Source organism: Vipera berus (genome assembly GCF_964194415.1).
Source record: "Vipera berus genome assembly, chromosome: 2".
Classification (NCBI taxonomy): domain Eukaryota; kingdom Metazoa; phylum Chordata; class Lepidosauria; order Squamata; family Viperidae; genus Vipera; species Vipera berus.
In genome coordinates, this window is record NC_138203.1 from 179,659,823 (window position 1) to 179,682,625 (window position 22,803).

General features: G+C 36.3%; 1 protein-coding gene across 1 annotated transcript in view; it reads right to left on the reverse strand.

Moving 5' to 3' along the window:
• Positions 1–22,803, reverse strand: part of DNAH9 (dynein axonemal heavy chain 9) — a gene marked incomplete at both ends in the record, with an annotated part of 232,762 nt that overhangs the window by 122,926 nt on the left and 87,033 nt on the right. Inside the window, 6 exons of the mRNA XM_081320420.1 lie at positions 1,920–2,116; positions 2,563–2,724; positions 11,560–11,799; positions 12,567–12,669; positions 15,067–15,232; positions 21,719–21,926. Coding sequence (XP_081176546.1) covers positions 1,920–2,116; positions 2,563–2,724; positions 11,560–11,799; positions 12,567–12,669; positions 15,067–15,232; positions 21,719–21,926 — 1,076 coding nt within the window. The remainder of the gene's footprint in view (positions 1–1,919; positions 2,117–2,562; positions 2,725–11,559; positions 11,800–12,566; positions 12,670–15,066; positions 15,233–21,718; positions 21,927–22,803) is intronic.

Here is a 22,803-nt window from a genome sequence, read left to right on the forward strand (position 1 = left end):
CAGCTTGTGCACTAGTTGAGCCACTCCTAGATTGAGAGGCATTACTCAAGTTATTTGTGCCAGTCTCTTCTTGACCGACTACTGCAATGAGATCTGCATGAGACTACCCTTGAAAGGCATTCAGACACTTCAGCTGATCCAGCAGACAGTAGCACATGTAGTATTGGGCAATAAAAGTATACTCACATCACTTCATTTCTACAGGAACTGCATTATGTCCTAGCAGGGTGCCATTCAAGGTACTGATTTTCATCTTTGCGTAACATGGTGCAAAGTTGTTTGAAAGATTGCTTTTCCTTGATGGTTTCTGCCCATCCCAACAAATCTGGTAGAGTTGTCTCCACACTTTCACCTGGTGGGTGCTAAAAATGTGCTTTCTTTTTAATGTCACCTATCCTATGGAGATAACTCCCCCAGAGGTACAGAAAGCCCCAAGCTTAGTGGTTTTTGGAAAGCTATGAAGCCTGGCATTAGAGGTAGGCTACTAGTTTCTCATGCTCAGATAGGGATGTGTGGTGAGGGTCCACTGAGATTTTTAACAACAAGGCCTTAGTTTGGGTTGGTTTGTTTTACAATTATTATGTTATTCATTTTTCCTTTGCTACCTAGTTTTGATAGATGGATAGACAGATACAGGCAGATGACAGAGCGACAGAAAAACAAATAATATAGAGATGAGATCACTTTTAATTTGGGCAGATGAAAAGTCCAAACCCTCTTTTGCCCAGATTGAAAATTTAGTCCCATAAAGAGTTATGCAAATTGGTTCTCAGTCACATTGTCTGCTCTTCAAGGGAGAACAAGTGTATTATTAGAAAGAATAGAGCTGGTGCCTCAGCACTAAGCAGAGAGTCTCTGAAAGAAAATTTTATTTTATAAGCCTAGCATGCAAATTCACTGTGGGGACCTGCTTCTGAACACTGAATACCAGGTCCTAACACAACCTGGTTAACATTGAACTACTGAAGATAAAATACTTGCTAGTAGCCAAATGGAATAAAAGCCCTGTGACATGCACAGCAGTCCAATTGTATTAAGTTGCAAGGCCCTCTGGCGTGGGAAGTGAAGGGATGTCTCACTTCCAACAGAAAGATATAAGTAGCAAGAACTAAGGACTGTGTGAATTGTTTGCTTTTGTGATCATGACTGAATTTGCTGCCTGGAGTTGGAGAAACAGTCAACTTGCCCTTTGCCCTTGTTTCTAATGGAAGGAGTATTTTGTAACAGATGAGAGAATAAGTTGAAGTACTTGCGCTCAAAACCAACTTAGGTTATTTATTTCTTGGACAAAACCGACTTACAACTGAAACACAGTCCTTAAATCCTGGGATAAGGGTTGACAAGTAACACAACTACATAAAATAATCTTTTTATTGGCGCTCATTTACATTTGCAAGCATGGATCCCAGCACCCCTTTCTTAGAAAAATAGTAATTAATGGAAGGTGATTGGTATTCTGCTAAATCATGGAGCCTTCCTTTTATATAGCTCAAACACAAGGCCCGGGGGCCGGATCCGGCCCGTGAAGTGGTTTCATGCAGCCCGCAAAGCCATCCTGCAAAGAGTGAGAGAACGGCCCCCATTGCCTTGGCCTGAATGATGTAGAGCTGGCCACGCCCACCCAGTAGGCTATACACACTTTAGCCACGCCCACCCAGTAGGCCATGCCCACCCAGGCCACACCCACCCAGCCCCCTGAGGGCAACCGCAATGCTGATGCGGCCCTCAATGAAATTGAGTTTGACACCCCTGATATAGCTGAAAAATTGAGAAAAACATGTCAAGATCCTCTGTATAAACAATGAATTCAGGACTTCTTTGTAGAAGGTCACCCACTGTTCCTATTTCTGTGGATACCACCCAGGACCTACAGTATCTAAGGAAAATCACAATTATCTGAAAATCAAAACTTCCCTTACATATGGCACATGGCGTCTTCAAATAGCACCAGGTTCATGGCAGCATTAACTTCATTGTGGTTCTCCAAAGCTTCTGTGAGAATCTGGCTCAGTGATTCCCAGTTCTGGACGGGCATGTATTTGGGTTCCCCTACCCCTTTTGCAAAATGGCAGTAGATATTCATCTTCTTGGCCTGTTCCAAAGTTTCCTCTATGTCCTAAGAAGAGAAAAAAATAAAACACAGTGTTCCAGTTTAGCAGAGATGCAGCAAACAAAAATGTCATCAAGCATTAGCCATTGCAGTCTCTCAGTTCTAGGGAGAAGGTTACATAAAATGTAATACCTAGGATCTTCCCATCACCCAAACCTTCTTACAGACCATACATATCATATACTTCTCTTTTGCATTGATATGTAATGATTGTTTGTCAGCCCTAGAAGACACATTTCAAAGGGTTATCTTAACCCAAAGTTTCAGTTCCTATGATAGTGAAGCAGGAAGCTTCATAACACCCATAACAATTTGGAAACTATAAATGTTTCTACATGGTGCAACGTTTCTTCTTTATGGTGAGGAGGAACCATATAATGGTTAAATAAGCTTTGCTTTTTTGCAATGCACATATTACTCATTTTGTTTTTGGTGAGTGATTGAAGACTTACATCACAGAACTTCTTCACTGCCTCTGCCTGCATTTTATCAAAAACAACCAAATCCTTGTCATCAACCATCTTGTCACGGTAAACACGACTGGATTCATGTAAATATAGCTTTACCAAATCCTGAGGAATCTTTAAACATTCAGGAGTTGAAAACAGAATGCCCTGAGGAAGAGAAATACAGATGATGATACAATCTACTTTCTGGGTGGATTAGCCATACAACCACAATCAATCCATATGGTTGTTCCTGCTCTTGCTGAGTAATGTCACTTCCAGTCTGCTTGTATGTCTTGATTTCTGTGACATACATTAAACTGGCATCCATCCATGTTAAGCTGTTTCCGTACATGATAGCATAATCCTAAGCAAGCAAATATATAAGGCATCAGTACATGTATAAAAGTGGATATGACAAAAGTAATATACAAAGTACCTAACCTTCACTTTCCTTACATAAATATTCAACCCAATTCTAAATTCATTGTCCCAATGAGAATTGTCACTCCATATTGAAAATGTAAAATGAAAGCTCATGACATTATCATAGATAATAAAACAAAACTAACCTAACATTAGGGATGCGGTGGCTCAGTGGGTTAGGACACTGAGGTCGATCAGATGGTAGGCAGTTTGGCAGGTAGAATCCCAAGTGCCGCATAGCAGAGTGAGCGCCTGTTACTCGTCCCAGAAAAATAGGGACCACTACGGTGGGAAGGTAACAGTGTTCTATGCCCCTTTGGTGTCTAGTCATGCCTGCCCCATGACCACGGAGACATCCTCGGACAAACGTTGGCTCTTCGGCTTTGAAACTGAGATGAGCACCGGCCCCTAGAGTTGGAAATGACTAGCACGCATGTGTGGGGGAACCTTTACCTTTACCTTAACCTAACATAAATTAATTGTATTGAGAGGTAACAAGTCAATGGGAAGTAATTTAAATGTTTATTCTTTTCTCAGATTTAAAGGTAAATTGCCTCACAGTAGCTGGTTTTACATTTCAACTAACACTCAGGAACAAACTGCAAATAAAAACAAAAAAATAATGGTATGGTAATAATTTGTTTATACAAGGAGAAGAATAGCTTTTTTATATTAAAAAAAAGCTCACATTTTTTGAAAGCGAAGGGAACTTATTTTAGGAAGCTCAGTTCCAACACTAACCCTAACTCTAATATTAGTACCATTTTACATTTTCAATATGAAGTGACAATTCTCACTGGGACAATGAATTTAGAATTGGGTTGAATATTTATGTAAGGAAAGTGAAGGTTAGGTACTTTGTACTGTATATTACTTTTGTCATATCCACTTTTATACATATATACACATATATATATATACATACACACACACATACACACACACATATAACATATATATAATAAATTTGGATTGCTGACAAAGAATTAAAGGGAGACTGATATAGCTATTTCAAGCTTCTTTGCTCTCATCAGTCAGCCATAACCTTCTGAGTTTCGAACCTGGGCTGCTATCCATGTTAGGCAATTGTTTTAACCTCTAGGCCACAGGCTTTTTCTCACTTTGTCAGCTGCATTAGGGAGGAAAGAGACATATATATGTCTTGTATGACATGTTTGCCAGAACTCACACGTCATACAACCCGCCTTGCCTACCCTACAAGGTTCCATCCAAAAAAGGTGCCGGAACTCCGTTCTAAGTGTTCTATGACAAAAGAAGCCTACCTACCTACCTCTCTCTCTCCACACACACATTTCTGATTAAAGTGGAATTATTCAATAATAATTAGGTCCAGGATGGTTTAAAAGTAGATTACATAGGCTTGTTGTTCACTAAACTCTTTATCCTCTGCTGATTTAAACTGCAGATTGCAAAAATGGAGGCTACATTATTGCCTCAGATTCAGTCTTGCCTTACGTTAACCACATTACTGAAGTTCCCTATCCTTTCATAGGAAGAAAAAGAATTAACATATTAGACTAAGTGGTGATAACTTAAAAAAAGAAAGTTTAACAAGGCGGGTGTTACCTAGAGCTTGCATTATTATCAGATAATTGTGGCAAGTTTACAATGTGCCCTTTAGAATGCACAAGCAGGTGTCTCTTTTAAAAAGAAATAAATTTTAATTGTACCTATTAACAATACCTATTGATGTAATAACATGTATGTATTTAAAATATGTTATTTCTAAATCCTAATTCAAAAATTCTAAAGGAGGCTTGAAATCTGACTGTACATGAGCAAGCATTATTTCAACAAAAAGCATTTAAATGAATTAGCCAAGTTTTAAGAGATGCTATTAGGGTACTTTTTAAGTGGGAACATTTGGAATTACTAATCTTCTTTGGTGAGGAAGCATGTAGAACACTCTTTCTGATTTTTATTCTATAGCAATTAACCATAGGAAATCTGCTATGCACAACCCCATCATATAAATCCAAGGATAGTACAGTTTATGTGATAAGAATAAAGCTGTCTTATTTAAGAGAACAGGCAAATCCAATACTACCATGTCTAAAGCAAGTGAAGCTTCGGTTTATATCCCAACCTCCTTAACCCAAGCAATGTTAGAATAACTTATGGTTGATCAACAATAAGGGGAAAGCGCTCCAATTATGAGTAATGGCACTCTTGTCTTCTTTATATCATATGATCCAAGGTTCAATCACTCAAAAAGACCGAAAGCTCTGAGGATTTTGGGCTCATTCCATTCCAAATCAGAGAGGGCACAGCTAGTCATATTCTTCATAACTGATTCCCTTATCATTTAATTGATGCAGTGGAATGATCTACTGATCAGAAAATACCAATGATTAAAATAGGCATATAGAGTCACCCACCAGAATTAAGTCAGATTCTCTATATTTTAATATCAAGCCCAGCACACACTCCTCAAATATATCCTGACAGGGATATATTTATAGGATGGATAGAAGACATTAATTAATAACAAATAATATCACCCTAAATCCACGTTAATTGCTAAGATTAAGGATCTTAGCTAGCTAAGATAATAGTAAGGAAATTCAACTACTTGAAAATAAAGTGTAAACACATCATTTTGCCCATATACTCAGCAATATGAATTATAAGTATTCATCTTAAGGGTCTCTCATTCTCAGGTTTCATGCATTTTAACTGTATGTACTAACAATATCTGGTAACTGTTAGGACCCCTTATCAATTTCACTAGTATCACTGCTTCCCATCATTGACTAGTTGAAGCTAAGATCATCACATGCCTGTCATAATTATGGGGACAGAAGTGGGTCTTGGGAAGAAAGATAAAAGGCTCAGAGTTATCATATGGAATCAATCACGCTGAATTTTGGGAGTTAAAGTCCACAAGTTGTAAAAGGGCCAAGTTTGAAGACCCCTGCTTTAAAAGGTGTAAGTGCTGATTTCCATTTGTTTCTGGTGATACATTAGAATCTAGTACAATGTAAGAAAATTAACTTCTGATTGTAATTGAGCGGCATGGTGGCATAGAGGTGAAGACGCTCACCTCACACTTGGGGGGGTTGAGAGTTCAATCCTAGGCACCAACAGAGGTTTTTCTATCAGGGGGCAAAGAGAAAATAGCTGCTGCAAACTCAGTGTAGGCATCAGGATGAGCATCTGGCCAGTAAATGCTCAGCTCCATTCAGTCACCCCGGCACCATTCCAATAAAAGGGATTACAGAGTGGTAAAAAGAAAAAAAAACACCTTCTGACTGTAATTCAGTCTATGCTTGATTTATATTCACAAAATATTGCAGGGGAAGTCTTGTTATGGAGAAGCTATCTGATCTCTGTCTGCTTTAACCATGCTAATTTTGTCAATCTGAACTTTAAAATCTGTTCTAGAAGTTTTTTTCAGCTCCTTACCAATCTGACCATCCAAAGGTCTAACCAGAGAATGGGGAAGTTTCTCCAGGTTCTCCTTAATGTCGAATAACCGTTGTTTTTTTAAAAGTGATCACGCAGTCTCTACAATAGACACCTTTTTGCCAACAAATCCAGGTGAAAAATTCAAACTTAACACAGTTTGAGTTATTGTTTGTGAATCTTGCCCCTGCTTGACTTTCCTTTGAAGTGGAATCTTTCATCAGAGGTTGGGGAAGTGTTAGTACTCATCCTTGCACACTCTCCCTGTTCAGTAGTTCAAACTGATCACTTAGTGGAAAAATATCATCACTTATAGTTAAGCCTCCTTTCAGTGACAGCAGATCCTCTATTTTAAGCTGTTTAAGCTGCTGCAACATTCCAGTTGATCAGCGCTTCTTCTGGGCTCAGCAGAAGCGCCAGGATCAGTGCCGAGCTCCAGCTGGAGCCTGGTGCTGATCCTGGTGTTTCCATTGAGCCCTGACAGCACCGAAGAAGCGCTGGTCCTGGCGCTTCCGCTGAGCCCTGACAGCCCTGCAGCTCCAACTGTCTCTTGCTCAGGCTTGTGCAGTGCTGCCACCGGTTCAGCTCATTCCCTCCCCCGCTACCACTTTTCTAGGATGGTCGTGTACCACCTGCCAGATGCCAATGTACCACAGGTGGTACCCGTACCACTGGTTGAAAAGCCCTGTTATAAACTAACCTCAGCATTCTCTCTATAACACCTTCATTGATCTGATACTCTACCAAAGGAAAGTATGGACTATGTCAGATATTTTAGATAAGCTACAGATTATATGAAAAAGATATAAGCTATAGATTATTAGAAATAATACTTACATACAAGTCAACTATACTTATCCACCATCTGATCTGATATTATATCTATATCAGATCATATATTGGATAAGTATAGTTGACTTGCATGTAAGTATTAGTCCTAATAATCTGTAGTTTATCTAAAATATCTGACACAGTCCATACTTTCCCTTTGGTAGAATCAGATCAATGAAGGTGTTATCTGATATCTATATCAGATCATATGAGCTAATATACATGATATCACACTTATGTGTTTGTACATGTATGTGTGTACATGTATGTGTATACAATCACACATATATATGATCAAATATGCATATCTGATCTGATACCTGACAAGTAATGAGGCAGGCAGGGATGTATACTGGTCTTCCTCATTCTTTTTTTATATTAATTCTGTCATACACATTTGATCAAACATGAAATCTATCCTCCAATGCTGATGAATAACCCTACATCTATCTTTTCCTATGCTGAAGATTCAGTTAATTTATCTTTATTCCAGGTCAGCCTATGTTGAAAGAAAAATTAGATATCAATTATACCAAAATTAATATTGCTAATTTTTTTTACAATATTACCATCAAAGACAGCAGCTGCATAGATAATTGGAATATATTTCTTATCATTACTGAAGAAGTGAACAAATGAAAAGGAAAGATTTTAAATACTTAGGAGTTATCTTCCTTAACATGAAATTGCCAAAGTAAAGGACATTAGTGTATGCACAAAAAAGGAGCAATGCAATAGCTCAATGTGCCAGGCCCACAGGCAATAAATGTGCCATTGCAACAGTAAAACTCTTTAAAAGCAAAGAGTGCAGTTTTGTCTGTATAAGACCATTAAAAGTAATTCAGAGTATATTTTAATAGCAGTATTTTAAGTCCTTTGCTATGTTCCAAATGTACTTTTGCACCTGGAAATTGATCTTCCTTCTACAAACACACATGCACAATCTTGCTGTTACTGTATTGGTTGAAAACAAATTGCACAAAAAAACTCTTCGTTCATGCATATGGACAAATTCTATTCTTCTTGGAAGAAGAGCACAGATATGGCTTTACATTTTTTCAGCTTTTCAGCTCAGTATCTGCTTCAACAAGGATAGGAAAAAGTCTATTTGAAGATAAAAAACATGTCTTTTGACCCCAATCTACCAAGAGAACTATTATACAGTGAGCTGTGAAGAGGCAGTATCAATGAGCTTTCTCACAAGCTAGATTCAGTGTTATATTAGCTATGTTTCCAAAGAGGACATAATAGTAATGCTGCTCAATGACTGATTTTAAGGATCAATAGAGTCAGTTCCACATGTGCACTGTTTCATATACTAAACTTAGCATTCTACATTAGTTGGCCAGGTGGACTGGCCAGATGAGAAAAATATATTTTCTAATAGCAGAATGTTCTCTTGGACTACAGATAGTCCTCGACTTACAACAGTTCATTGAGTTACCATTTGAAGTTACAGTACAACAGCACTGAAAAAAGTGACTTATGACCATTTTTCACAGTTATGACCATTGCAGCACCGCCATGGTCACATGATCAAAATTCAGACACTTGGCAACAAACTCATATTTATGATGGCTGCAGTGTCCCCGGGGTCACGTGATCCCCTTTTGCGACCTTCTGACAAGCAAAGTCAATGTGGAAGCCAATTGTTACTAACTTAATAATTGCAGTGATTCGCTTAACAACTAGTAACAAGAAAGGTCGTAAAATGGGGTAAAACTCATTTAACAAATGTCTCATTTAGCAAGAGAAATTTGGGGCTCAACTGTGGTCGTAAGTCAAGGACTACCTGTATCTAAAGTTGTTTTTTTTTATAAAATTTATTGGCTGCTCATCTTACCACAGGGTAACTCAAAGCAACAAAAAAAGGTTGCTAAGTTCTTCTTAGTTGCAATTTCTGTGGGTTTAATGCTGGAACTGTCAAATCAAATTACTGTAATTCCTTATTATTGTTATATGTGTTAACTAGTTTACTGCATATCTTATAATACATTTTTCTATATGTCATATTATATTCTAAATTTTACATATTTACATATGTATATTTGTATCATATAACAATCTTGGACAGTAAATAAAACTGAAGTAAAATACTTCCTGAATAAATCAAACTCCCAAGAAATTATGTTTAGCTTTTCTGTCTATGGCTGCTTTTCACACATTCTATTTTAATTGAAAAGAAGATAATCAATACAGTATGCAGCAATAATCATAATCAATTATATTTCTCAGTAAGTTGCATGGTGCATGTTTTAAAATAGATCATCCATAGTGTATTAAAAGAAGCTGCAGTTTAGGCAGTCATAAATCACATTATTAAATGGTGTGAAAGAGAAAATGACACCACTGGATTTTTTTGAAAAATTCAGAAAGAGCTAAGGTGTGTAGAAGTTTTAAAATAAATAATTACTATTATACAAAAAGGAGAAGAAACACCTATTCCATAGAACAATAAAATCATTGCAAAAAGCCTGAACTTCTTTCATGAACTGATAATATTACAATGTGCATATGATACCACAGAAATATTTATTTTTTCGTGCATCCATTCATTTCTAGACCATATTTATAAAGCCACCCAACTCACAGTGAGTCCTAGTAGTGTACAGGTTAAAAACCTACCCATTATTGTAAAACAGATCAAAGATGGCAATAATAAGGGACCAGACTTATCCTAAACATTACAACTACCCAACTAATACGGAACAGAGGCCTTGGTTCAACCCTATTTTGTGGTAGCTCTTAAATCCTAACTACTTTTTTTAAACTGCGCAAGCTGCTAAAGTATTTTTTCCCCTGTGGAGAGGGAAGGGAGATTTTAGCCCTCCCTCTAGAAACACCGACGACTGATTATTCAGGGGAGTTTAAAACGTTGAAAAAATAACTGGATCCCAATCGGAATTTTATTTCCTAAAGTTTGTGGATTAAAAGATTTTTTATTTTCTATTCTTTCCCTTTTATTTTTACTGAAGATCTGGGTTTTTCCTTATAAAATAGAAACAAAACTGAAAAGATTAAAATAACTTTGGGATTCAAAGGAAAATTTCAAATGGTAGGGGTGACATCTTACGGCTAAACCTGATACTTCAGCCTGTTATTGTTTAAAGGAGACCTGGCTGACAGCCCAGAAAATAAAGAAGACTTATGTAACCTTGAAACAACAGCTGTGAGAAGTTTAGCTGTGCTCCTTACTCAGTGAAAAAAAGACTTTCTTTCTGGACTCCCTAATTGTAAAGCTTCTAGTCTAACACATCATTATGGAAAAAGATCAGGAACATATTTTTCCTATGGATGAAGATCAGGAACAAATCCTTTCTATGCTGAAAGCAATTTATCAAACCCTCCTTACAGCTGGTGACAAAATAAGAGTCTACAGAAATTATTAGAAAATAAGAATATTTTATTGTATTATTGATTTGTTGATATAGATGGTGAGAACTTAAATAGTTAAGACATGTACCCTGAACACCAGATTTTGTGAGGAATTGTGATCAAGGGAACTGGGGCTATTTAAAACTTGGAAGTGATAAATATTAAATGTTAATTTTAAATATTAATGGAAAATTAAAATTGGGAAAAAATCATTAGGTCATTGATTGTCTCAAAGATTGAATGTTAAAACAATTAACATATATATATATATATATATATATATATATATATATATATATATATATATATATATACTAAAAACTATTGATAAATGTAAGAAAGTTATTTTTTATTTGATTGACAGAATAAGAAGTCTATTAATTTAAATATGAGACAGTACATATTAAGAGGAAAAGAGAGGAAATATTTACTGTAATAGTTTGAGATTTGTACTAATGATATCTGTATACAATTGAATTATTACAACTCAGCTGCCACGTTACTTTTCAAAGATATAAATGTAACACTATAAAATCAATAAATTTTACCAAAAAAAGCCCAAAATGATGATTTATAAACCACAATGGCAAAATTACACATCATACTAATCAAGCAACAACAACAATGAAATCATATTATTCCTAGTGCAATATGTAAAATGAATTAGAAGGACTGCCCTCTTCCTTACTGAAAAAAACAAATAGCAGAAATAAACACACACAACAGAAAAAGCAACTTTTTAAACAACTTACTGGTTTCTTGTTCTTGCAATTTTTTTTTAACTTTTTACTTTTTTTATTTTTCTTTTGCCAAACTGCAAACTGACTCTAGGAGAGGATATGGCTGTACACTGCCAACATAATTTGACTTAATTTGCAAAATCTAGCCTCCTTAAGCAAATACAGTCAAAATAATAAATAGTTCCCCAAAGAGAAAGCAACCTACCTGGAAGACATTGGAGAAATCCCTAAGATTGAAGTTATAGTGAAATTTAATAGCTGTTGGGAGGAAAGTAGCCGTTATTTTCATGTGCAAAGCAAGAGCCAGATGTATTAATTGCTGTGATGATTTCTGTAAGGCTGCAGAGAAGTTCCCCCATTTTAGATGCTGAGTTAGGATGGTACTGTAAATGGTGGAAAGAGCATCTGACCCAGGAAATGAGAGGGCAAACACACAGAAGTGGCGCTGCAAGAACATAATATAAAAAAACAAAACACAATAGAAATTAATAGGCAATTGTATAGAAGAGAAATGATATATATTATTATGTTCACATAATTGCAATTCTGGCACTTGACAACCGTTGCACATTTATGACTGTCCCATAAGCACACAATTGCCACTTGCAATCTTCCCAGCCAGCTTCTGACAAGCAAAGTCAATAGGAAGATAGCAAGAGGTCATAAGTCATGGTCATGTGATGTTCTTGCTTAATGACCACAGGTGATCAACTTAACAACTGCACCTGAGACTGCTGTCGCTAAGTGGAGCAATCACATAATATTTTGCTTCATGACCACCTCACTTAGACATGGAGTTGCAGTGATAAGGACTGCATTCATCACAAGGATTGAGTGGGGAAAATCCGTGTGCTACTGTCCATGGTACTGAAATACAGTTATCTTATTCTTCTATTGAACCTTATAAAATCATATCCCAATTGACCTAAACTGGAGGCACAGAGATATGGTTCGCTGATGTATTAAAGCAATATAGAAAATAATGAATTAGTTCTATATAAAGGATGCACATTCCAGAAAACCAGTTACTAATTTCTGCTGGCTACTCCATCCCATTCCTCTCCTCTCAAGCCTTTACTTTTGATTTGTGTCAGATAAACTGTTGCATCCCTGTAGCTTTTTTTTTTTGCTTGGTCACAATTTAATCAAGCACGGGGAAAAACATGAATGTAATTAACAAAACCAGCAGTGTTCTAGATCAGGAAGCAATACCTGCAAACGTGGGTTGATAGTAAAGCTGCCTGCAGTGGGATTCATGCATGACACGTACTGCACATTCATGATTTCCTTCAGGGACAGCTTGTTTCTGTCATACCTTTGCCAGAAAAATAAAAAAGAATGCATCATCCTAATCACAGATTATTAGTGACAACAGCAGTATGCCTGCCAAACACTGCCAAGACTGAAGCAGCATGTTAGGGGGGGGGCACTAGGCACCTGCTGCATCCCAGCTGTTTTCAATTAATATCCCAACAGAGACTGTACAATTTGAGGGCAGAGGGGACTAGATGAGGTTAGAATTCACATATGTTTCCATTATATCAATGCATTCCATAATGACGGTGATTCCTCTAAAATCATGCATATCCATGGAGGAGAAATTGGAGAAATTGGAGCAGAGAATGGAAGAAAGGATGGAACAGAAATTCAGAGAGATGAAGGTAGACATTTTGTCCTCAGTGCATAAAGTAGCTAAATGTGTGGAGGTGCTGGATGACAAAGTGGAAGATTTGACTCAAAAGAATGCTATATTAGAAGCAAAAGTATTGGAAATTGAAGATTTAAAAGACAAAATGGATAGCGAACTGAGTCTGGCTCAATTTTACCAGATGCAGTTTGCTGTTAGAATTAGAGGCCTAAAAGAGAATATTAAGGAAGATTTAAAGCAGCTGGTTTCTGAGGCTTTTGAGGTGGTATTGAACCACCCAGCATCTGAAATAAAACAAGGCATGGACAAAGTGTTTCGTGTGAACTCGTGGATTGCTAAACAGAGAAAGTTACCTAGAGATGTGGTGGTTTATTTTGTAAAAAGGGAAATTAGAGATGAAGTTATACAAGCTGCCTATGATACTAAAGTTGTGATTGCTGGTCAAGAAGTTTTGGTTCTAAAAGAAATTCCTCCAAAGATTTTAAAGAGAAGGAAGGACTTTATATTTCTTGTGCAAGAGCTCAAGCAAAGAGATATAAGGTTCAGATGGGAGATCCCAGCTGGGTTGAGCTTCATGTATGAAGGCAAAAGGTACTGTTTGGGTACTGTGAAGCAAGCGCATGATTTTTACAACAATGTCTTAAAAGCAACCCCATCAACACTTTTGGAAGCTGCAGAGGGATCTGGAGAAGGAGAACATCAAGAGGATGAAGATGGACAGATAGACGAGAATGGTACAGGAGGAGATCAAGCTGCAACTCTTTTGGATGATCCTAGAGAACAGAGGGTGACGCGTGCTGCCTTAAAACGCTCAAAAAAGATAAAAAAATAAGACCAGTAGAAATCTATGGAACTTCCACAACATACTTACAGTCAAGTGGTAGTTGTGTTTCTAAGAGTTTTGGGATGATATGTATGGTAACAAAATTTTCAATTTGGAATTAATGGACAATTTACTACAGAGGAAGAGGTAGAAAGTTTTGTGGGTTAATGTGGGTTAATTTGTGTAAGAACTATCTATTATAGCCTATTTTGGCTAGAGAGGTTAATAGGGATAGGTGCTTGTGATGTGTAAATGAGAATTTGTTTAGGAAATAGTGAATTGTGGAAGAACATAGATGGGAATGACGCTAGTTTTCTTTTATTTTAGTTCTTTATACATATTTAGTATTATTAAGGATTGGTTTACTCTATATAAGCTAGAGAGTGATGGATTTTAGAGTTTATAATTGTTAGTGTATGATTGTTTATGATTGCTTTTTAGATATATACCTTGTATTTTGCTCTGGGAAGTCGGGGGGGAGGGGGGGAGGAGGGGAAGTAGGGGGGGAGGCAGGGGAGGGAGGAGGGAGAGGGGGAGGGGGGGAGATAGGGGGGAGGTAGGGAGGGGAGGAGGGAGGGGGAAGGGGGGTTTTTTAAAGGAAAACTGTATCTTAAAACTTTTCAATTAAAAAAAAAAATCATGCATATCCATGATGGGACTAATTCATTAAAGTCACGTTACATTCAAAAGAAAAGCTGGTAGAAAGACTGAGGGGAAAAAAGCTAAAAAGAAGCCAGTATATACAGTACCAATAAAAAAAAGAAAAGGGTGGCTTGCACATTGTATAGTCTGCAGCATTAGAATAAAAACAAGAAGTTTTTACTGGGAGTTTTGCACTAAAGAAAGCAGCTTATCACAGGATGTATGAAAAATTCAATCTTCATGAATGCTGATACCATAGGACCTGACTACATCACTTGGATTAATCTACTGTTCAAATTTAGCTAGAGTATCCATCAGATTTTATTAATGCCCAAAGATTGTGACATGATTCTTACTCATGGGTGTATATGTAGGGGTAGAAAACAGACTGGAGCTATACATAAACTCATATAACAGTAATTCAAATCAGAAGCAAAATCATCCATTCGAAACTTAGCCTCATAACTAGTCCTAACATTTTTTTTGTTTCTTTTTATGTTTGTTTGTTTTTAATGTAGATTGGGTCAAAACAAAATACAGTTCACTGTAAAGCCATGATCTAGATCAAAAATAGACCAATTTATCCATCCCTAACATACCAATGCCCATAGTCCAGATGTTGTCGGATCAGTGTATGAGGCTGAACTGTTCCATAGGTATCAACTTCAGGCATATTCATATCATCAATGAAATAGATGAGTTTCTTTGTTCCAGGAGGACCATAATTCCTTCCAGCCTTTTTTTCCAGTGGCTTCTCAAGAACAGCTATGAGAAAACAAAGGCTCAGAATTTTTAGAAAGTGAACTTCTTAATATAAGGATTGTATTGTCAGGCTGCCAATTAATCTACTTGAGCTATAAGGCACCTATAAAAATATAAACGAAAGAAAAATAACGCCAATATCAAGCCTAGTGGTGATTGATCACATCACATAATTCCTCACAAAGGAAGACTTTCAGCAGCAGACAAGCCCATGAAAACAGAATCATAGATTAATAAAATACAGGTTAGCAGACTGCAACTGTATATAAGAACTGCAGGAAATGAATCACAAATCTAAAAATCTGTAGTTATGATGCTTAAAAACTTGGGCAAGACCAAATACAGTAGTGGCATATATACACACATAAATACACACACACACACACACAATATATATACACACACTTCACATACATAAAATAGCAAAGATTGTTAAAGTACAATCCTATACACATTTATTCAGAAGTAAGGAGTCCCAATTCCAAGTAAGAGGAGACAGAACGGAAGACTGTATTTTCTGCTATACTTTAGTAAAACGCTGCAGCTAGAAACAATCCTGCAAGAATAAAATATTTTCAAATATCTGCATCTTGTACTTTACAATGAATTTCATAATGTAGGCAAACAATTAAAAAAGATTTATAATTTGCTTTTCACTGTACTGATCATATATTTATAGGTTATTAAAGTGGTTTTTGCTTTGCATTTAGCATCCATGCAACGTATCCGATTTCTCAGGTTTTGACAGCTTGGGGCATAAAAGAATTTAAAACACTGGGTGAAAGCTGACACCTCTGTTCTGCAGAATTTTCTCCTTTCAACAACCTAGCACCATGACAATTTTGAAATTTCTGGAAGTGAGATACGGTTTTCAAATAAGCATTTAATTAGAGCTTAATTAACATAGAAAACAACCCTTTTAGAGTCTTAACAAGTGTAGAAGAGATACATCAAATTGAAATGCAATTACTGAGAGATTAAATGACATGTTCGTGAAAGCAGTGTTTTAATTTGAGAATGCGCCTCACAATAATATCATAAGCCACATGTCTAGCACAGATACACAGATCCCAATTATACTGGAATAAACAGTCACTGTATTTAGAGTTATTAAGCATCTGCTGTGTTTCCTAGAGGCTGATGGGCTGTGGAATTCTCCATGGGTAAATTTAATACATGAAGAAACTTTGCAAGGAGTCTCAGTGGCCTTTTTTTGCAGGATTTTCTCTGACTTACCTTATGCTTGGCAGCTAATTGTAGCTGGAAGTCTGCTAACCACGATGGATAATATAAACATTCTGTAAAAACTCCTGAATGTCACACAAACCATCACACTCCCGTGTTGCCTTTCCCAGTACTTAGTTATTTGCATCTGTCTATTCACACTTGCTTGCATGGGCATAATACCCAAGTCACTTAAATGTAGAGACCCAGCACAGATCCTTGTGCTGTTGCAAAGATATAACAAGCATCTTTCACTTCTGCTTATAAGAAAGGTCGAACAAGGATGTTCTTTAAAACACAAAAGTAAGAGATATTTTCTCAGCTACAGTCCAGTGGGGTTGAACAGAATTTTAATCATTGAACCCTAAATTCAGTGGATGCAGACAGTGCTGACTTAGAAGGCTGAAGGACAATACCAAATCTAGGAAAAATACAATTTCTATTCCTAGGCCACTATGCTCTTTTTACATTGGGCTACCCCCAATTGCTTTATTTCCATCCAGCATTCGTGCATTTGAATCTCATGAAGATCTCTCTCTCTCTCTCTCTCTCTCTCTCTCTCTCTCTCTCTCTCTCTCTCTCTCTCTCTCTCTCTCTCTCTCTCTCTCTCTCTCTCTCTCTCTCTCTTAATTTAAACAAAACATAATTGAATGCACTAGTCTATGACAGAATGAAAGCATTTATAAGAGGATTGTTTACAGGTGAAGATAGTACAATATAGAAAGGAATACTGAAAAAAGATGAAATTTATGGTTCAAATATTAAACAAAAGTTAACTATTAATAATCAGATTTATAGGAGCTAACAAAAACCTTTCCAAGTTTAAAAGTACAAGAAATGTATCTGAATTTCCAAAACGGCAAACAAAAATTTTGTGACTTGTAAAATGAAAATATTTAAATAAATTTAATATTATTCAAGACTATAATGATTCTTTGGAAGTCTTATTAGTTCAAATTAATGTATGGAAGCTATATAGGATGTAAAATTTTGTATAATCCTGAGGGTTGATAGTTACAGGGGAAATGTTATTAGCTACTGAAGGGATTTTATTGTGCTTATGATTTTAGTACAAGTTTGACATTATCAATATAAAATAGTTACTATTTTATAGAGAGTAACCATTATATATTGACACTTGCACTGTTATCATGTAATCATTGTTTTATTATTTTGTAATCATTATTTTGTAGTCAGATGCTTTATGTATATTGGAAAAGTAAAAGCCTCATGTTAAAGGGAAGGGGGGAAAGGAGTTATGGTAGAGCTGTGTATGTATCATCTTGGAATTATTTTTCTGTACCTTTTGGTTCCTAGAACCAAGACCAGATCTCTTTGTTCTGGAAAGGTATAAAAGGTGGAAGACATCTTTCCTGCTTGCTTGCCTTCATTCCTCCACCAGCCACGAAGAGGAATCAGGCAGCCCCTCTCTGTTTTGATCAAAATAAAGTTGTAATTCTTTGTTGAAACCTCGACTCAGGAGTTTCTTTTGGCTCTTTTAAATTCCTGAGTAATGCTGGGGCAATTGTGAGGCTAAGTGGGAAACCTTACATTACTTTATTATATTTCATTCAGTTCAGTATTCTCTTTTACCTTTTAATTATATTTTGCTAGATGGATAGGTTCCAAAGACATGGAAAGAAACATGAATAGTACTGTGATGCTAACTTAGAAGCAATGGATATAAATGTCCATTTTTTTCACTAATCAGGACTGTAAAAGATTTGCAAAACTGGCTCCTGAATATATTAATTAAGACGAACAGGTTTCATTGTAGGTAAACATAAAATAGGACGAATACAGAAATTCATTCATTCAATTCGTTAAAGTGAAAAAATCATAAAAACTTCCATATTAGATATTTCAATGGGTGGTCAAAAAATAGTTTGAGTGATCTATTTTTATTACTGAAGCATATTAATTTTGATGCTAACTCCAAACCATTCATAATTTATATTAAATTACAAAAGCTGGTTTACATTAAATTGTACAAATTCTCTCTTATAATAACACAAGAGATTTTGGACTTGCCTTGTTAACAGCAATTGAGGATGGAAATGAAAAATTGCTGCATAAAGAATTGATCATATTTGTGTTTCTGGGTCCTGGGTAACTTTTAACTGGTGCATGGAAGTCAGTGCCAGTTTGGACTAAACAACGTTTGCCAATAACCCTAATGCTAACTATAACTAACTTTTTAAAAAATGAGATAAGGACTTGATATTGCTGAATATGATTTTTAATTGTTTGATAATTGAGCATATACAAGGTAGTACAAATTCCTGCAAGCACATAAAGTCATCTCTGGTCAGGTTTTTCTTCATTTAAGAAGCACCACAAAATGTATTGCTTTGGGCTATTGTTTATTCCTATACTTAATGTATTAGGAACCAAATTTTTACAATAACCAAATTTCATCCCAGAGACAGTATCTAGGTTGCTACTAAACATGACACCAACTTGATGGCGTATAATAATTAAAGCAATCCCAAAAATTTCTGATTGTATTATGCACTGTAAAAATTTAAACTGTAAAAGTGGGACTTAAAACATAGAAGATATAAACCAAAAGATTACTAAAAGCACCCCCTTGCGTGTTATGATTGCCATGCAAATTCTATTCTCCAAACTGATTTTGTTTTCTTAAATATATTACGTCAGGGCACTATTAACTGTGTCAGGGTGAAAATGTCATCATGCACAACATTTAAATCTAATGGTTACATAGAAAACATGTGTTGTGAAATGTCTCGAAATTGTGGCTTATATAGATTATCTACAAAATAGTGGGAGATGCAAGAGGCAAAAAAGGCTTCAAAATAGGACACCATTACAAAATAAATTACCAATCTGAGCAAAAGTCTAAATGAAGTATTTGGTTCAGAAACTGAACAGTAAAATAGCATACCTGTATTTATTCCTACAGGCCCCAATTTTCTAGATAAACAGCAAAGATCACTCTCTGTGTTACAGAGCTCTCTCTACAATCCTCACCATGACAGACTTCAACATGAAAATGCTGGATGGAATTACGGAAATACAATGTATCTGGAGGGCATCAATTCAAGTAGTTAATCTATGACATTTATTCAACTGTAACCAGATTGTAGCTGGGATGATTAAGGAATGGCAGAAACTGCAGGAACTGACAATTTGCCTGCAGCATTCTCCTTTGCAAAAACAATTCTACGTGGAACTCTTTCTTTCTTCTGCTGCTGCTGCATAAATTTTGAATTGCTCATGCTCAAATATTAAAGCAATTTCAATTATAGATAAAAGCCTCATAAATATGTTCATTTTGAACACTATATTGATAAAATGATTGCCACAGAAAAGGTTATAAGGATGTTTCCCCATTTTCCCAGGAGAAAATCCTTTGTTCAAAGGATGAACACTTTAAGCACCCTGGCACTGAAATAGATAACAACAGATTTTCAAATTTAAGGCAAAATCACAGCAAAGTGGATCGAACTGACATGACCTGTGCTTGGATATTTAAGAACGCGGAGAAGTCCTTCAAACACATTAAGAAACTGGCTGGTTCAGTCAAGAGGTCTACTGAGCTACTACTGAAGACAATACTCTGAATATTGATAAAACAGATGAAGCACTGATAGAACCATATTTTCTTGGAAGAAGTTCAACTTTATAACATCAGTACAGAGAAAATGCATCTACTTAGGAAGATGAAAGGTATATTTCAGATAGCTAAAACTATTATCTGCTCCACTATCAAAACCAAATTGAAAAATTTTTTTTATCTTTGCCCTTTCTAGCTTAGGCCATGATGGTCTAAATGACCCAGCTAATTCTTTGCCACATTAAAAATTATTTCAAGAGCTATAATTTAAGTCTGTTGCAATTTAAGCTACCTTCAGACTCAGAGAGCAATGCAAGAGTCTCAAAACCCAAATGTCACATGTGCTGCATGAAGTTCATTAGCTTAAGGATAAAACACTGAAGCCTTTTCATATACAGATAGTCCTCAACTTACAACAGTTTGTTTAGTGACCATTCGAGGTTACAGCAACACTGAAAAAAGTGACTTATGACCATTTTTCATACTTACAACTGGCGCAGCATCTGCATGGTCATGTGATTAAAATTCAGATGTTTGGCAATTGACTCATATTTATGACGGTTGCAATGTCCCGGGGTCACTGATCGCCTTTTTCGACCTTCTGACAAGCAAAGTCAATTGGGAAGCCAGCTTCACTTAATAATCATGTTACTAACATAACAACTGCGGTGAATCACTTAACAACTGTGGCAAGAAAGGTTGTAAAATGAGGCAAAATTCATTTAACAACTGTCTCACTTAGCCACATAAATTTTGGCCTCCATTGTTGTCATAAGTTGAGGACTACCTGTATTGATACAAAAGTGTCTAGTGAAGAAAAAAATGAAGATGATAAAGAGCACCATAGAGTGCCATTAAACATAGTTTAATCAAATAAAAGGTTCTTACTGTGAAACAGAGTTTCAAAACAAAGCCAGTTGTTAGCTGACAAAATTAATTAGATAGATAGATAGATAGATAGATAGATAGATAGATAGATAGATAGATAGATAGATAGATAGATAGATAGATAGATAGGTAGGTAGGTAGGTAGGTAGGTAGGTAGGTAGGTAGGTAGGTAGGTAGGTAGGTAGGTGGGTGGGTGGGTGGGTGGGTGGGTGGACGGACGGGCAGGCAGGCAGGCAGGCAGGTAGGTAGGTAGGTAGGTAGGTAGCCTTTATTGTCATTTTTTACTGTGGGCACAATGACACACATTAAAGTGAAATTTAGTTGCTTGCTCTCAAAGTGTACACATACATAACACACATTTAAACATACTATATACAACATATGTATAGACCTGCACCCTTACATATAAGTAACATATAAATATTAATTACTGTTCATCTTGAATATAACTGAAGAAGGAAGCTTTAGAGTTCACAAGATTAATACTGTATGGAAAAAATTATGAACCAGAAGACCTATATTTAGTTTAGCTACAAGGTTAGCATGTTTTTCCAAGATCAGTGCCTACAAAGTATTGTTTAAATAATTAAGTTCTATTTTATGGGTTTTGTAATTCTTTTAAAGTAAGATCTATACCAGTGATGATTTTTATATCACCTAGGATTCTTAATTTTTTTCTTTTGATGTCTTTCGGTTTGGCCTGCCACATTCAACACCTCTTAGCACATTTCTTTCCTATCTAAATAATTGCCTTGGCAAATTTGTCCTGTTCTCCCCCACTTCAACTGGCAGTTTACCTTGCAACATGGCAGAGGTGGTATAGTAATTAAAAGGAACATTCTTCACCAGGTACTGCTCGGAATCCAGGAAAGACAGCTTATCGCCAACAATCACAGACTTTCCCGTGCCTGCATTTCCCACCAGCATGACAGGTCTGTGTCTCTCCAAGAGATGATCCATAAAATAGCGCAGCCGGATAGTTTCATTGGTATGTACTAAACAAGCCTGAAAGGGATATGAGAGGCATTTACTAGGAGACTCTGAACATCTCCAGGCAGAGGTAAAGCAGGGCTGCTCAGTAAGTAGCATTGCATTACAATATCCCATGAGCAATTGTTCTTATACTCCCCTCATATTTAAATAGATTCAGTCATATCCAAAGTGCAGAATACAGGTAGTCCTGAACTTACAACCACAAATGGGTCTGGAATTTCTGTCGCTAAGCAATGCAGTCATTATGCAACTAATCATGTGACCAGGTCCAATTTTACAATCATTTTTACTGCAGTCATTAAACCAATTATGTGGCTGCTAAGTGAATCACATGGTTGACTTTGCTTGTCAGAAGCTGGCTGTGCAACCATCATAAATGTAAACTGGTTGCTAAGCGCTTGAATTTCAATCATGTGATCTAGCAGGTGGTACAATAGTCCTAACTCCAAGGACAGACCACAAGTTGCTTTTTTCAAGGCCATCATAACTTTGAACTGTGGTTAAACAAACAGTCATAAGTCAAGGACTACTTTTATAAGTGCAGTGTCTTCTTTGACATCTTTTCTGACATTCTCCAAAGACTGACCTTAGAATCAGGCTCTGAGGTCCAGTGATACGATGCCACTAGATAGCAAGTTCAGAATTAGGATAAGGAACATATAAGCTGTTTCTATCAATTTAGCAATAGGTTTCTTCTACTTAGTATTCTTTTTATTTGAATGGCACAGCCAAGCCTTTTTACATTTTTAAATTTTTGATTTACCAATTAAATTGTGCAAGTGGTGCTTCCTCTAACTCAAGAGAAAGTATACAGTGTCCCTTAGCCTAGACCAGTACTTTCCAAACTGGTTCTTTCATACCCCAAACTATTTATGAATATAATTTATTT